The sequence below is a fragment of the Pseudophryne corroboree genome, chromosome 6 (assembly GCF_028390025.1).
Source record: "Pseudophryne corroboree isolate aPseCor3 chromosome 6, aPseCor3.hap2, whole genome shotgun sequence".
NCBI lineage: Eukaryota > Metazoa > Chordata > Amphibia > Anura > Myobatrachidae > Pseudophryne > Pseudophryne corroboree.
This window is the reverse complement of record NC_086449.1, coordinates 228216520-228234406: the sequence shown is the minus strand read 5'-3', so window position 1 is coordinate 228234406 and position 17887 is coordinate 228216520. Positions and strand designations below refer to the sequence as shown.

At 44.2% G+C, this 17887-nt stretch overlaps 1 protein-coding gene across 2 annotated transcripts in view; it reads right to left on the bottom strand.

Annotated features, from left to right (window-relative positions):
* AGBL1 (AGBL carboxypeptidase 1) overlaps positions 1-17887 on the bottom strand; it is a 1210518-nt gene that overhangs the window by 1070335 nt on the left and 122296 nt on the right. For both annotated transcript variants that reach the window (XM_063925754.1, XM_063925755.1), the window contains one exon: positions 11778-11924. In XM_063925754.1, the coding sequence (XP_063781824.1) occupies positions 11778-11924 (147 nt within the window). The remainder of the gene's footprint in view (positions 1-11777; positions 11925-17887) is intronic.

Below are 17887 nucleotides of genomic sequence, written 5' to 3'. Positions count from 1 at the left end.
CTCAAAAACAGCTTAAATCATAGAATTTGGGGGTCATCTTGATCCCATAGTATTATTAACCTCAATAACCATAATTTCCACTCATTTCCAGTGTATTCTGAACACCTCACACCTCACAATATTATTTTTAGTGCTAAAATTTGCACCAAGGTTGCATGATGACTAAGCTAAGCGACCCAAGTAGCCGACACAAACACCTGGCCCATCTAGGAGTGGCACTGCAGTGTCAGACAGGATGGCAGATTTAAAAAATAGTCCCCAAACAGCACATGATGAAAAGAAAAAAAGAGGCGCACCAAGGTCGCTGGATGGCTAAACTAAGCGACCCAAGTGGCCGACACAAACACCTGGCCCATCTAGGAGTGGCACTGTAGTGTCAGACAGGATGGCAGATTTAAAAAATAGTCCCCAAACAGCACATCATGCAAAGAAAAAAAGAGGTGCACCAAGGTCGCTGGATGGCTAAGCTTAGTGACCCAAGTGGCCGAAACAAACACCTGGCCCATCTAGAAGAGGCACTGCAGTGTCAGACAGGATGGCAGATTTAAAAAATAGGCCCCAAAACAGCACATGATGCAAAGAAAAAAAGAGGTGCACCAAGGTCGCTGGATGGCTAAGCTAAGCGACCCAAGTGGCCGACACAAACACCTGGCCCATCTAGGAGTGGCACTGCAGTGTCAGACAGGATGGCAGATTTAAAAAATAGGCCACAAACCGCACATGATGCAAAGAAAAAAAGAGGTGCACCAAGGTCGCTGGATGGCTAAGCTAAGCGACCCAAGTGGCCGACACAAACACCTGGCCCATCTTGGAGTGGCACTGCAGTGTCAGACAGGATGGCACTTCAAAAAATAGTTCCCAAACAGCACATGATGCAAAGATAAATTAAAGAAAAAAGAGGTGCAAGATGGAATTGTCCTTGGTCCCTCCCACCCACCCTTATGTTGTATAAACAGGACATGCACACTTTGACAAACCCATTATTTCAGCGACAGGGTCTGCCACACGACTGTGACTGAAATGACTGGTTGGTTTGGGCCCCGTCCAAAACAGAAGCAATTAATCTCTCCTTGCACAAGCTTGCTCTACAGAGGCAAGATGTCCACCTCCTCCTCATCCTCCGATTCCTCACCACTTTCATTGTGTACACCCCCCTCCTCACAGATTATGAATTCGTCCCCACTGGAATCCACCATCTCAGGTCCCTGTGTACTTTCTGGAGGCAATTGATGGTGAATGTCTCGACGGAGGAATTGATTATAATTAATTTTGATGAACATCATCTTCTCCACATTTTCTGGAAGTAACCTCGTACGCCGATTGCTGACAAGGTGAGCGGCTGTACTAAACACTCTTTCGGAGTATACACTGAGGGGGGGGGGGGCAATTTAGGTAAAATAAAGCCAGTTTCTGCAAGGGCCTCCAAATTGCCTCTTTTTCCTGCCAGTATACATACGGACTGTCTGACGTGCCTACTTGGATGCGGTCACTCTTATAATCCTCCACCATTCTTTCAATGGTGACAGAATCATATGCAGTGACAGTAGACGACATGTCAGTAATCGTTGGCAGTTCCTTCAGTCCCAACCAGGGGGTTTATTTACTAATATTCGTGTTTTTGACGTTTTGAAGGGTGTTTGATCTCGAATGGTATCGGGTGCATTTTACTGCAACTTTTTTAATCCTGATACGGTCATTCACTTAGCTGCCTAGTTTTGCACATTCGTTTTTTCCGATGTCAATGTGATTCGTAATATCAGGCAGTGTTTTACGGGAGTGATGAGTAAAACACTGCCTGACAAAACACAAGGAATCCCGGCCGGATCTGTGAGATCCGTGGAGGGCTTCATTGTGTACCTTAAAAAGTTCATTAAAGTCTTAAAAAAGTAAAAAAAAATTGCGTGGGGTCCCCCCTCCTAAGCATAACCAGCCTCTGGCTCTTTGAGCCGGTCCTGGTTGACAAAATATGGGGAAAAAAATGACAGGGGTTCCCCCATATTTTATCAACCAGCACCGGGCTCTGCGCCTGGTCCTGGTTCCAAAAATACGGGGGACAAAAAGCGTAGGGGTCCCCCGTATTTTTGAAACCAGCACCGGGCTCCACTAGCCAGGTACATAATGCCACAGCCGGGGACACTTTTATAGTGGTCCCTGCGGCCCTGGCATTACATACCCAACTAGTCACCCCTGGCCGGGGTACCCTGGAGGAGTGGAAACCCCTTAAATCAAGGGGTCCCCCCCTCCAGCCACCCAAGGGCCATGGGTGAAGCCCGAGGCTGTCCCCCCCATCCAAGGGCGGCGGATGGGGGGCTGATAGCCATGTGTAAAAAATGTGAATATTGTTTTTAGTAGCAGTACTACAAGTCCCAGCAAGCCTCCCCCGCAAGCTGGTTCTTGGAGAACCAATAGTACCAGCATGCGGTGGAAAACCGGGCCCGCTGGTACCTGTAGTACTACTACTAAAAAAAAAACCCAAAAAAACAGGACACACACACCGTGAAAGTATAATTTTATTACATACATGCACACCTCCAAACATACATACTTACCTATGTTCACACGAGGCTCGGTACTCTTGTCCCTGTAGAATCCTTGGGGTACCTGTGAAAAAAATTATACTCACAGAATCCAGTGTAGAATGAGACCTTAGTATAATCCACGTACTTGGCAAAATAATAAAACGGAAACCCGACCATGCACTGAAAGGGGTCCCATGTTCACACATGGGACTCCTTTCCCCGACTGCCAGGACCCCCCCTGACTCGTGTCAAAGATGGTCCCTTCAGCCAATCAGGGAGCGCCACGTCGTGGCACTCTCCTGATTGGCTGTGTGCTCCAGTAGTGTCTGTCAGGCAGCACACGGCACAGATACAATGTAGCGCCTATGCGCTCCATTGTAGCCAATGGTGGGAACTTTTGCGGTCAGCGGTTGACCGAAAGTAACCTCACCGCTGACCGCAAAGTTTCCACCATTGGCTACAATGGAGCGCATAGGCGCTACATTGTATCTGTGCCGTGTGCTGCCTGACAGACACTACAGGAGCACACAGCCAATCAGGAGAGTGCCACAACGTAAATAGCATTTTCCTCGCAGCCCCAGTTGTGGGAGAATGTGAAGGAGGAGCTGTTGACGGGTCACGTTCCGTTTGACTTGACAAGTGTCTCACCAGCAGGTCTTTGAACCTCTGCAGACTTGTGTCTGCCGGAAAGAGAGATGCAATGTAGGTTTTAAATCTAGGATCGAGCACGGTGGCCAAAATGTAGTGCTCTGATTTCAACAGATTGACCACACGTGAATCCTGGTTAAGCGAATTAAGGGCTCCATCCACAAGTTCCACATGCCTAGCAGAATTGCTCTGTTTTAGCTCCTCCTTCAATCTCTCCAGCTTCTTCTGCAAAAGCCTGATGAGGGGAATGACCTGACTCAGGCTGGCAGTGTCTGAACTGACTTCACGTGTGGCAAGTTCGAAGGGTTGCAGAACCTTGCACAACGTTGAAATCATACTCCACTGCACTTGAGTCAGGTGCATTCCCCCTCCTTTGCCTATATCGTAGGTAGCTGTATAGGCTTGAATGGCCTTTTGCTGCTCCTCCATCCTCTGAAGCATATAGAGGGTTGAATTCCACCTCGTTACCACCTATTGCTTCAGATGATGGCGGGGCAGGTTCAGGGGTGTTTGCTGGTGCTCCAGTCTTCGGCACGCGGTGGCTGAATGCCAAAAGTGGCCCGCAATTCTTCGGGTCACCGACAGCATCTCTTGCATGCCCCTGTCGTTTTTTAAATAATTTTGCACCATCAAATTCAATGTATGTGCAAAACATGGGAAGTGCTGGGATTTGCCCACATGTAATGCACGCACAATATTGGTGGCGTGGTCCGATGTCACAAATCCCAAGGAGAGTCCAATTGGGGTAAGCCAATCTGCGATGATGTTCCTCAGTTTCCGTAAGAGGTTGACAGCTGTGTGCCTCCCTTGGAATGCGGTGATACAAAGCGTAGCCTGCCTAGTAACAAGTTGGCGTTTGCGATATGCTGCTACTGGTGCCGCCGCTGTTGTTGCTGCGGGAGGCAATACATCTACCCAGTGGGCTGTCACAGTCATATAGTCCCGAGTCTGCCCTGCTCCACTTGTCCACATGTCCATAGTTAAGTGGACATTGGGTACAACTGCATTTTTTAGGACACTGGTGACTCTTTTTCTGACGTCTGTGTACATTCTCGGTGTCGCCTGCCTAGAGAGGTGGAACCTAGATGGTATTTGGTACCGGGGACACACTAACTCAATAAATTCTCTAATTCCCTGTGAATTAATGGTGGATACCGGACACACATTTAATACCACCCAGGCTGCCAAGGACTGAGTTATCTGCTTTGCAGCAGGATGACTGCTGTGATATTTCATCTTCCTCGCAAAGGACTGTTGGACAGTCAATTGCTTACTGGAAGTAGTACAAGTGGTCTTCCGACTTCCCCTCTGGGATGACAATCGACTCCCAGCAGCAACAACAGCAGCGCCAGCAGCAGTAGGCATTACACTCAAGGATGCATCGGAGGAATCCCAGGAATCCCAGGCAGGAGAGGACTCGACAGACTTGACAGTGACATGGCCTGCAGGACTATTGGCTTTCCTGTCTAAGGAGGAAATTGACACTGAGAGAGTTGGTGGTGTGGTTTGCAGGAGCTTGGTTACAAGAGGAAGGGATTTAGTTGTCAGTGGACTGCTTCCGCTGTCACCCAAAGTTTTTGAACTTGTCACTGACTTATGATGAATGCGCTCCAGGTGACGTATAAGGGAGGATATTCCTAGGTGGTTAACGTCCTTACCCCTACTTATTACAGCTTGACAAAGGCAACACACGGCTTGACAAATGTTGTCCGCATTTCTGTTAAAATAATTCCACAACGACTGGACTGCGGGTGCTCCTTCCAGCACTTGCAGGGGGCGTGCAAATGTTGGAAGGCGCCATCTCTTCCCGTCCAGTGTTGGGAAGGTCAGGCATCGCAAACGACACAATTGGACTCTCCTTGGGGATTTGTGATTTAGAAGAACGCACAGTTCTTTGCTGTGCTATTGCCAGCTTAAGTCTTTTCATTTTTCTAGCGAGAGGATGAGTGCTTCCATCCCCATGTGAAGCTGAACCACTAGCCACGAACATAGGACAGGGCCTCAGCCGTTCCTTGCCACTCCGTGTCGTAAATGGTATATTGGCAAGTTTACGCTTCTCATCAGACGCTTTTAATTTTTATTTTTGGGTCATTTTACTGAACTTTTGTTTTTTGGATTGTACATGCTCTCTAATATGACATTGGGCATCGGCCTTGGCAGACGACGTTGATGGCATTTCATTGTCTCGGCCATGACTAGTATACAAAATGTTACCAGTTTTAGTGCGCAAAAAAACCCCCTATATTGCAGCTAGTTATGTATATCAGAGTAGCGCATCCAGGTTACTCGGAAACAGTGAATAGAAGAAAAGATAGATATTCACCCTCCAGCGCTACGGAGAATACCACATTCACAATATATATTCAGAAAAACTCCATACGGAAACACTTGTCACCAGTGTAAAAAAGAAATATAAACCGTAGCCTGAGGAAGGACTTTGGTCTGAAACGCGTCTAGCGTGGCTTTAGGAGGGATACCCTGCGTGGCTTAAGATCTTGGGTTTGATACAGCACTCACATTCCGGAAGTGAGTGTTGGAAAATTCCTCGGACATCAGGAACTTACCTATGCTGTTTTGCCAGTGGGGAACCCGTTATGCTGTATTTCTGTCAAGTGTTTGTAAGTGCATATGTGTATTAAAACTTTGGTTGTCTCTACATACTTGCACTATTTATATTTCTTTTTTATGGTGCCGTGTATTTCATCATGGAGTCTGCATGAAAGACCTATCACAACCCTGGATTTGATGCACCTGCTTGATGCTGTATTTTGCCAGTTTGGGAATTATATCAGGTTCAATCCAAAATTTGCGTTTGTAAGTGGATCTTTTTAATAAAATCTGCAATCCTTTTTAAATAATCTGCACTATTATACGTTTTTTCTTTTCACATGGTAAACTGGGGAAACCTACGGATTAAGAACAATCTGCACTTATGTTGATTACTTCCCTAAACGTTAAGTACTATTAATTGATTCATTATTCACACTGGTGACAAGTGTTTCCGTATGGAGTTTTTCTGAATATATATTGTGAATGTGGTATTCTCCTTAGCGCTGGAGGGTGTATATCTATCTTTTCTTCTATCGGCCATGACTAGTGGCAGCAGCTTCAGCACGAGGTGGAAGTGGATCTTGATCTTTCCCTATTTTACCCTCCACATTTTTGTTCTCCATTTTTTAATGTGTGGAATTATATGCCAGTAATATATCAATAGCAATGGCCTACTGTACCGTACTGCTATATATTATATACTGGTGGTCTGCAAAATTCTGCACTGTCCTCCTACTATATAATACTGCGCACAACTAAAATGAACCACAGGTATGGATGGATAGTATACTTGATGACACAGAGGTAGGTAGAGCAGTGACCTACTGTACCGTACTGCTATATATTATATACTGGTGGTCAGCAAAATTCTGCACTGTCCTCCTACTATATAATACTGCGCACAACTAAAATGCACCACAGGGATGGATAGTATACTTGACGACACAGAGGTAGGTAGAGCAATGGCCTACTGTACCATACTGCTATATATTATATACTGGTGGTCAGCAAAATTCTGCACTGTCCTCCTACTATATATACTGCGCACAACTAAAATGCACCACAGGTATGGATGGATAGTATACTTGATGACACAGAGGTAGGTAGAGCAGTGGACTACTGTACCGTACTGCTATATAATCCTGTTGGTCACTGGTCAGCAAAATTCTGCACTGTCCTCCTATACTACAATGCAGCACTGATATGGAGCGTTTTTCAGGCAGAGAACGTAGATATTTTCAGCACACTGAGCACAGATATTTGCAAGCACACTGAGCACAGATATTTGCAGCACACTTAACACAGAAACTGAGAGAACGCTGCACGTCCTCTCCCTATCATCTCCAATGCACGAGTGAAAAATGGTGGCGACGCGCTGCTCCTTATATAGAATACAAATCTAGCGAGAATCCGACAGCGGGATGACGACATTTGGGTGCGCTTGGGTTAACCGAGCAAGGCGGGAGGATCCAAATCTGCCTCGGAACCGTGTAAAATGGGTGAAGTTCGGGGGGGGGGGTTCGGATTCCAAGGAACCGAACCCGCTCATCACTAGTGTCCGCCAATATGAGGACATCATTTTTCTTTGGGCACTTTTTTTTAGCAGCATAGATTATTTTTAGCATTTTTTTTTTTTTCATCTATACTATTGTATTTTTTTTCGTTTTCTTCCTTTCTGTATGTGGCATGTGAATCCCTGTGTCCCTTATTCCTTTCTTTTATACTGTTATACATTTTTGGTTATGGATGTTGCTACTGGTTTATTTTCAGAAGTATCTGTATTTTTATCATGAGGTGGTAAGTGATGGATGAGATTTGAAAATAGTAGAAGTATGCGTATGGTGGGAGGGGTCAGATTTCTTACCAACTATTATTACATGTCACCATTGTAACGACACAGCCAACGCGTCGTGTTGCACAGTCGTAAAATACACGCAGTTACTTTCCTAGCCCTGGTCCTACCCATGGACTCCACTAATTGCCGATATGTTATTAATTATATGCTAGGCAATATTGTATTGTGTTATTATATTGTACAGTTATATTTATCTGTTATATTGGAAACAAGTATTTTATTTGGTTATACTGTGTTCAATGTGTGTAATTATTAACAGGAATAAGTCTATGCCAGAGTGTTATTTAACATGGTAAACAATTCATTGTAATGTAAGTCCCCTAGCTGTACAATCAGATGTGATTAGGATGAGTAGGTTCAGTGGTAAACAGGTTATGTATGGAGCCTGCAGGTAATCTGATCACATACACCCCATTGTGTGCAGGAGCCCAGACACCTCGTCTCCTCTGTGACCTCCTGACAGACCAGCTTGTGTGATGAGTAGACAGGGGAGGATATAACAAGAGTGAGCTCTTCTGGTGAGGGTGAGATTTACACAGAAGGTCAGAGAGTAGAGGTACTTCTGAAGTGCATGCGCTGACTAGGCATTGCGGTGCCGTCAGTGGCGAGAATCTGTTGCAAAGGGTATTGTGTGAGCTGGTAGTCCAGACCAGGAGACACAGAACTACTGCTGGCAGGTAACATCAGGAGACTGTAATTCTAAACTTCTGTGGGGACTTAGTAAGTAAGATACCATCCTGGCTTGCAATTGTTAATGTTATTGTGTACTGTGTGTGTATATTTACAATAAAGGGCATTTGCCACTTTACTAAACTGTTTACCTGAGTGATCAGAGAATCCGTATCTTCACAACCATGATGACATAATTACTATCAGCAGTCAATTTTATTATATAAGCTTGAGCTTGAGCCTTTCCACTCTGCTGTGATTTTAACTCCTGCTACATCTTGGCACACCTTTGGAAACCTGGTCCATTTTGGGACTTTGCACTACAGCACTTTCAATTCCGGATCATCCCTCCAGCCATAATTGGACTCCACCTAAGGCTGATGCTACATCATGGGATCTATGCTTCAACATATCCGGTAAACCCATTGCATACCTAGTGACTGTTTACATGGGAAAGTGTCCTAGCCAAGTTTCATAATCTATACAGGAGTACAGAAGTGGAACTTCTCTTGTATTGCAAATTAATATACATATACATCTCTATTTGTGGCAATAATCCATGTACTGTTTATTATTTTTGCATCTGCATATTTTAGAGAAGGGATTTTATTCTCTTTGTTATTTTAGATAATAAAATCAGATTATTTTAATTTTAAACCAACCGTCCATTCATTATTTTTGTAATTCAGCCAGCGCTGGTATGCCAAAAGGTTTTCTTGTATTTGTTATGTATTAAGGGATTTTAGACCATCCCTATACCAGCTGCTGTTGACAGCGCACTTGTAATTTTTTACTTTGTAATTTTATTATATAGATGCTGTACCCTATATGCTGCACTTAAAAAGTCTACTATTACCATTTCCCTTTAAAGTCAATCTTCTGCAATAATTAATGCATAGAACATACAAAGTAAAACATTGGGCCTGATTCCGATGTGGTTGCTCTTGCGATTGCTGTTACTATCTTTTGCTGTACGCAACTGCGACTATAATATAATATGGGCAGAAGCTAACCTTAACATAAGGATGCCCACTGCTGTTGCATCATTTCCATCCGACGGCTTACAACTGCTAATACACAGGTACCATCGTCGCAAACCGGGTCATGTCGCAGATTCTGAGTGCCTCTGAAGAAGCACAAGCTGAGCTGCTCTCCTGGGACACAGAGCTGCTAATTTATGCACACCAAGAAAACTTCTGCGTTTTTCCGACCACTCCACGTTTCCAGCCCCAAATGCCCTCTACCTGTCACTCACTTTGCAACTAATACCTTGTTGCTACCACCACTGCAATTTGATCACTGCACTGCTGCTCAGATGCATGCACAGTATGAATACATCTACCGATTTGCATAAAATGGACCTTATTCAGCTTCAGTTGCAAAACTGCAAAATCGCAAATCGGCTGATTATCGGCCAACTGTGCATGCGTTGCAAACACATTGCATGTGCGCAAAATGCGTTTTGCGATTCTTATGCGATCGCATCTTGCCGGGATATGATCGCAGGTTGATTGATAAGCGGTGGGCATTTGTGGGAGTATACATGGCATTTGCGGGGTGTGGTTTGGGAATGCAAGGTATGTCATGGCCATTTTTGGGGTGTGCATCTTACGTCAGCTGCGATTCCTGCATCTTAAAACACTCCGTATGCATTACAGTTATGCAACTGCATACGCAGTTTTGTGAATGCATCGTGGGCATCTTTTTCCTTTCTGTGTGGCTCTGCACATGTGATTTTTAGCAGAAACAGGATTGAGAAAATCGCAAGTTCTGTCTCAATAGTGATCCAAGCTGAATGAGGTCCAATAGCCGTTTGGCGACTGCATCTGAATTACATCCACTGAGTCGTACTCATAACAAGCAAATATTGCATTTTGTAAAACATCTTTACAAATAATAAGGGTATGCTACAACCCAGTGTGAACTATGGTGCTTTTATTATAGCAGCAACCGCACAACGAAGGTTCCATTTTTTTATTTTAGTGTAATAGCATAACCCGTATATGTCTTAGCTATCCTTCTACAAATCCACGGTGGTAATTCAGATCTGATCGCTGCTGTGCATTTTCGCACAGTGGGCCTTCAGATTCTAACTGCGCATGCATATGCGCCGCAATGCGCAGGCGCGTCGGACAACAACAACAGGCATCGCCGGCCAGTGACGGGATGGTACGAAAAAGCCGATCCCACGGGTGTTCACAAGGTGATTGACAGGAAGAGGCCATTTGTGGGTGGCAACTGACCGTTTCTGGAAAAACGCAGGTGTGGCCAATAGTTTTCAGGGAGGTTGTTTGATGTCAGCTCCGGCCCCGATCAGCCTGTTCTTATTGCACTGGAGGAGTAAGTCCTGGGTTGCGCACACTGCACAAAGTGGGTTTTAGCAGCTCAGCTACACATGCGATCGCACACTTGCATGGTGGAAATACAATCCCACTGTAGGCGGAGACTATCTGATTGCAGGACAGCAAAAAACGCAGCCCAGCGATCAGATCTGAATTAGGTCCCTTGTCTCCTTTTCAAAATGTCCCTGGATGCTTCAAAATATTCCTGCAAACTGCACAGACATGAGCGCACAGTTCTCAGCATTTTATGTGAAGGCAGAGGGTGGAGTCAGCAGGAAAGAATTTTACATTACATACAGCATGCAGAGCTCAGAGGGCATTGCAAAGTCTCTCTGCTCACTACATAATTTTCCTGTAATTGCCACGGCAGTATTTGTTGCTGTGCAGAATTAAAAATCATTAATAGCATCCTGAAGCAACAAACTAGGAAAAAATGGTAAATGACTGCACTCTTCTTAAAGCCTGCAACAGTGATTTATGTTTAAATTAAAACCCATTTATTTTATGAGATTGCCGATTTAAATTTGTTTTGACCAAATAAGGGCCCTCATTCTGAGTTGATCGCAGCAGCAAGAAAGTTAGCAATTGGGCAAAACCATGTGCACTGCAGGGGAAGCAGATATATCATGTGCAGAGAGAGTTAGATTTGGGTGGGTTATTTTGTTTCTGTGCAGGGTAAATACTGGCTGCTTTATTTTTACACTGCAAATTAGATTGCAGATTGAACACACCCCACCCAAATCTAACTCTCTCTACACATGTTATATCTGCCCCTCCTGCAGTGCACATGGTTTTGCCCAATTGCTAACTTTCTTGCTGCTGCGATCAACTCAGAATGAGGGCCAAGGATCCTTGTGATTTTGTAACACATTTGGATTAACATGGTGCTGAATCTCTAACTCTCAAATCTAGCAAAGTGATGTGATGACCTTTGTAGTGGGCCAAAGTTCGCCAACACATTATTGTACGTACATGGTGTGCTTATATATTACTAACTCAGCAATAAAGTCCCCCTAGAAACTTTTTTAAATTGCTGGCAATGATGCCAGAGCTATGGTACAGTACCCTATGAACAGCAAGCATGTTATAAATACTTTCCATATGAATTGAACTGAAGAGTGTTTTTTTCTTTATGAAATAAATACAGTTGCATGATATAATGTACAAGAATGAAGTATCCCACAGATACAGTACCTCTCTGGCCTACCTTGACCATCAAACGCAGAAGGGGTAAAAGGAGGCTATAGTCAAGGGAATCTGTTCTTGCAAAATTTACCAGGGTTTGTAGCAGGGCTTCACTCCCACCCTTGGAGATCATGTAGTGAATCCTGCGGTGAGTTCCTGTGAGAGAAATAGCAGAAACAGGATTTGTAGTTATGCAGAGAGAAAGTTTTATACAATATTTTTCTTTCTTATGTATCTGGGAGACAGAAGGCATTTAATTTTACCTGGCAGATTTTAAACCTCTAGCCTAGGGTCAAAGGACATTTAGAAACCTGGGATTAATGTTTTGTTGCTGGGTGGTGTGTTGTAGGTTTGTCCTATGAGGAATCAGTGTGTGTGTGTGTGTCAAGAGTGTTCATTTTGTTTTATATCACCATTCCTCTGTTCTGGGTGGTTTTTGTTGCTTAGAGGCACTTCATACTGGTGCAAATCTAGAAACCTTAGGTTCAATCTATACAGGGAAAGTTATGGTTTTGATAGGAGGGCCTAAGGAACTTCATAGGAAGCAGCATGGTATCACTGTTATGGAATTTGTCTGGAAGGATATTGAAGTCTGGTTGGATAAGACTCCACCGCAGTGGATAGCTCAGAAAACTATTGCATAGTGATGTCACCAAGGGAGGTTCCGCCCACCAAGCCTTGCGCCCAGTTGGGGTAAGTGTTTTATCTCTAATGATGGGCAACTTACTAACTAACTGGTGTCTTTTATGGCACCTCTATATCTGCTTGGGAAGGTCTCCTCCAATAAAAGACTGGGGGACGTTGTGCCGACAGCTAGCTATGTGGCCAGAGTTGTCAGAACTAAGTAGAGCCCCAACACCAGTTGAGGTGGGTGCCATGTATCTGTGGCTTACAATATACAAATGTTGGCAGTACAGTATGCTACAGTAAATTTTGGAGGTATGGTTTTGCTGAGGGTTTTTCTATTCTTAATGAGGGAGAGATGCAGATTCTCTTTCAACCATTTGCTTGTTGGCCTTGGATTGTTTTGAGATGTATTATGTTCCACTAGTGCACGCAGGGGGGGTTTCTGAGTACCTAGAAACCTCCCCTGCCGCCGAGCCATCGCTGCAGCTGATCGATTGTTTTTTTGTTTTTCTTCAGTGGAGACGGCGGAGCTGTGTTAGTGATGCGGCAGCCGCCTCATCACATACACATAGATATGGCTGGGCTGACAGCAGATTGATTCTATTGCTAGGGGGAGCAGCAGCATAAGCGCTCTGCTCCTCCGGCAGTTTACATTGGCTGGGCTGGCAGGGAACTCTCTCCTCCGTGCGTCTCTCCTCCGGCTGCAGGTAAGAACTCGGAGATACCTGCAGCCTGCATCAAGTTATCAAGCTGTGCCATGTGTGGCACGCGGGGGAGGTTAAGACAAGCTGGAATGATTGAAGACTTATGCCCCACTATATATATATATCCATGTGTATATAATGGCACTCACTGTCCTTTTATCAACCACCGGGGTGCCCTCCTTCCATAGTATAGCAAGTGCTAGCTCTCTGGGATGGATTACTGCTCCTCTCCTCTATGCATAAAGAACCAGGCGGCACTCCACGGATTTAAATAAATGAAAAATGTATTCAAAATAATTCAAGCAATAACAATAACAAGCATAGTGGACACCAACGTTTCAACGCCTCCTGGGCGTTTTTGTCAAGGTGCTACGCTGTGTAGTGTAAAACAGTTGGTTTTTGTTTTGTATATATCTATAAAGTTTTCAAATAGAAATGGTGACAGACTGTTTATCACCAATATATATATAGAAACCAGCACAAACCACACAGCTGCACTCAGAGTTCTGTGTCAATCACAGTGTATTGCACATCTAAAGCTCCAATGTTTGGGGCTGAGACGCCCCTTAGTCACCTTGACTTGTACTTCACCAAGTATATCCAGAGGGTAGCGGAGCAATTAACTATGGTAGAAAAGTGCCGGTCCAGTGAAACGTATATATATATATATATATATATATATATGTATATATATCCATCCAATAATGCCGGCACTCAAATGCTGTATACAGTATATTATTACTTGCCCTGGTGCCATCCCGGGCCAGCGATTCCCCAAATATGCAGTGTGTGGAGGGCGGCACTCATAGGACTTCCAACAGCGGAATAAAAGACTACTGAGTCAGTTCACATCAGGTTCAATGTTTCGGTGTCTCCACCTTTATCAACAACTGATACAGGAAGTCTTCTTGTGTTTCACTGGGAGGGGATTTAGATACCTTATAGTATGTGAATATGATTGGCTGGTAGTTGGCCTCATCTGAGCATTGATTCATTATTGTAATGGGCTGGTAGTTGGACCCAATTTTTACGCCAATTTATTAAACAGTTTTTGCTGCATTAACCCGTTACACCTTTTATCAATAAAAGCTGACCCTTTGTCCTGCCAATATGTCTACGAGTCTTTATTTTAGATAAGTTACTGTAAGTATTATAATATGCTCTAGTGTATAAATGTGAGTTGACACCAGCCAATAAAGAGGAAGTATGATGCAATTCTTTTAATTGCATCATTTTTGGCTCTGTCCTACTTGCAAGCACATACTGTATACGGAAACTCCCCCTTGCAAATGCTGTACAATTATTAATAGTATTAGTTAGAGATGAGCGGGTTCGGTTCCTCGGAATCCGAACCCCCCCCGAACTTCAGCCTTTTTACACGGGTCCGAGGTAGACTCGGATCTTCCTGCCTTGCTCGGTTAACCCGAGCGCGCCCGAACGTCATCATCCCGCTGTCGGATTCTCGCGAGGCTCGTATTCTATCGCGAGACTCGGATTCTATATAAGGAGCCGCGCGTCGCCGCCATTTTCACACGTGTATTGAGATTGATAGGGAGAGGACGTGGCTGGCGTCCTCTCCGTTAGAATAGATAGAGACACTTGAGTTGATTTACTACTAACTTAGTAATTTTGGGGAGCATTAGGAGTACTCAGAGTGCAGAGTTTTGCTGATAGTTACTAGTGACCACCACCAGTTTTATTTATTATTTAATATAATCCGTTCTCTGCCTGAAAAAAAACGATACACAGTCACATACCATATCTGTGCTCAGCCTCAGTGTGCTGCATGATAATATCATCTATGTATAACTGACTGTGCTGAGTGCTCACTGCTCACACAGCTGAATTGTGGGGGAGACTGGGGTGCAGTTATAGCAGGAGTACAGTGCACACTTTTGCTGCCAGTGTGACTGACCAGTGACCACCAGTATATTGTCTGCCTGAAAAAGTTAAACACTCCTGTGGTGTTTTTTTTTTTTTATTCTATAAACGCATTCTGCTGACAGTGTCCAGCAGGTCCGTCATTCATTATATTATATAAATATTTACCTGCAGTAGTGTTATATTTTTTTTGTTCATCTCTATCATCTTTATCATCTCTATATTAGCAGACGCAGAACGGTAGTCCACGGCTGTGGCTACCTCTGTGTCGTCAGTGCTCGTCCATAATTGTATACCTACCTGTGGTGGGGTTTATTTTTCTATCTTCTTCATACTAGTAGTTTAGCAGTCTGCTGACAGTGTCCAGCAGGTCCGTCATTATATTATATATACCTGCAGTAGTGATATATATATATTTTTTATATCATTATCATCTCTATACTAGCAGACGCAGTACGGTAGTCCACGGCTGTAGCTACCTCTGTGTCGTCAGTGCTCGTCCATAACTGTATACCTACCTGTGGTGGGGTTTTTTTTTCTATCTTCTTCATACTAGTAGTTTAGGAGTCTGCTGACAGTGTCCAGCAGGTCTGTCATTATATTATATATACCTGCAGTAGTGATATATATATATTTTTTATATCATTATCATCTCTATACTAGCAGACGCAGTACGGTAGTCCACGGCTGTAGCTACCTCTGTGTCGTCAGTGCTCATCCATAATTGTATACCTACCTGTGGTGGGGTTTTTTTTTCTATCTTCTTCATACTAGTAGTTTAGGAGTCTGCTGACAGTGTCCAGCAGGTCCGTCATTATATTATATATACCTGCAGTAGTGATATATATATATTTTTTATATCATTATCATCTCTATACTAGCAGACGCAGTACGGTAGTCCACGGCTGTAGCTACCTCTGTGTCGTCAGTGCTCGTCCATAATTGTATACCTACCTGTGGTGGGTTTTTTTTTCTATCTTCTTCATACTAGTAGTTTAGGAGTCTGCTGACAGTGTCCAGCAGGTCCGTCATTATATTATATATACCTGCAGTAGTGATATATATATATATTTTTATATCATTATCATCTCTATACTAGCAGACGCAGTACGGTAGTCCACGGCTGTAGCTACCTCTGTGTCGTCAGTGCTCGTCCATAATTGTATACTTACCTGTGGTGGGTTTTTTTTTTCTATCTTCTTCATACTAGTAGTTTAGGAGTCTGCTGACAGTGTCCAGCAGGTCCGTCATTATATTATATATACCTGCAGTAGTGATATATATATATTTTTTATATCATTATCATCTCTATACTAGCACACGCAGTACGGTAGTCCACGGCTGTAGCTACCTCTGTGTCGTCAGTGCTCGTCCATAATTGTATACCTACCTGTGGTGGGGTTTTTTTTTCTATCTTCTTCATACTAGTAGTTTAGGAGTCTGCTGACAGTGTCCAGCAGGTCCGTCATTATATTATATATACCTGCAGTAGTGATATATATATATTTTTTATATCATTATCATCTCTATACTAGCAGACGCAGTACGGTAGTCCACGGCTGTAGCTACCTCTGTGTCGTCAGTCACTCGTCATCCATAAGTATACTAGTATCCATCCATCTCCATTGTTTACCTGAGGTGCCTTTTAGTTGTGCCTATTAAAATATGGAGAACAAAAATGTTGAGGTTCCAAAAATAGGGAAAGATCAAGATCCACTTCCACCTCGTGCTGAAGCTGCTGCCACTAGTCATGGCCAAGACAATGAAATTCCATCAACGTCGTCTGCCAAGGCCGATGCCCAATGTCATAGTACAGAGCATGTAAAATCCAAAACACAAAATATCAGTAAAAAAAGGACTCAAAAATCTAAAATAAAATCGTAGGAGGAGAAGCGTAAACTTGCCAATATGCCATTTACCACACGGAGTGGCAAGGAACGGCTGAGGCCCTGGCCTATGTTCATGGCTAGTGGTTCAGCTTCACATGAGGATGGAAGCACTCAGCCTCTCGCTAGAAAAATGAAAAGACTTAAGCTGGCAAAAGCACAGCAAAGAACTGTGCGTTCTTCGAAATCACAAATCCACAAGGAGAGTCCAATTGTGTCGGTTGCGATGGCTGACCTTCCCAACACTGGACGTGAAGAGCATGCGCCTTCCACCATTTGCACGCCCCCTGCAAGTGCTGGAAGGAGCACCCGCAGTCCAGTTCCTGATAGTCAGATTGAAGATGTCAGTGTTGAAGTACACCAGGATGAGGAGGATATGGGTGTTGCTGGCGCTGGGGAGGAAATTGACAAGGAGGATTCTGATGGTGAGGTGGTTTGTTTAAGTCAGGCACCCGGGGAGACACCTGTTGTCCGTGGGAGGAATATGGCCATTGACATGCCTGGTGAAAATACCAAAAAATTCATCTCTTCGGTGTGGAAGTATTTCAACAGAAATGCGGACAACAGGTGTCAAGCCGTGTGTTGCCTTTGTCAAGCTGTAATAAGTAGGGGTAAGGACGTTAACCACCTCGGAACATCCTCCCTTATACGTCACCTGCAGCGCATTCATCATAAGTAAGTGACAAGTTCAAAAACTTTGGGCGACAGCGGAAGCAGTCCACTGACCAGTAAATCCCTTCCTCTTGTAACCAAGCTCACGCAAACCACCCCACCAACTCCCTCAGTGTCAATTTCCTCCTTCCCCAGGAATGCCTATAGTCCTGCAGGCCATGTCACTGGCAATTCTGACAAGTCCTCTCCTGCCTGGGATTCCTCCGATGCATCCTTGCGTGTAACGCCTACTGCTGCTGGCGCTGCTGTTGTTACTGCTGGGAGTCGATGGTCATCCCAGAGGGGAAGTCGTAAGACGACTTTTACTACTTCCACCAAGCAATTGACTGTCCAACAGTCCTTTGCGAGG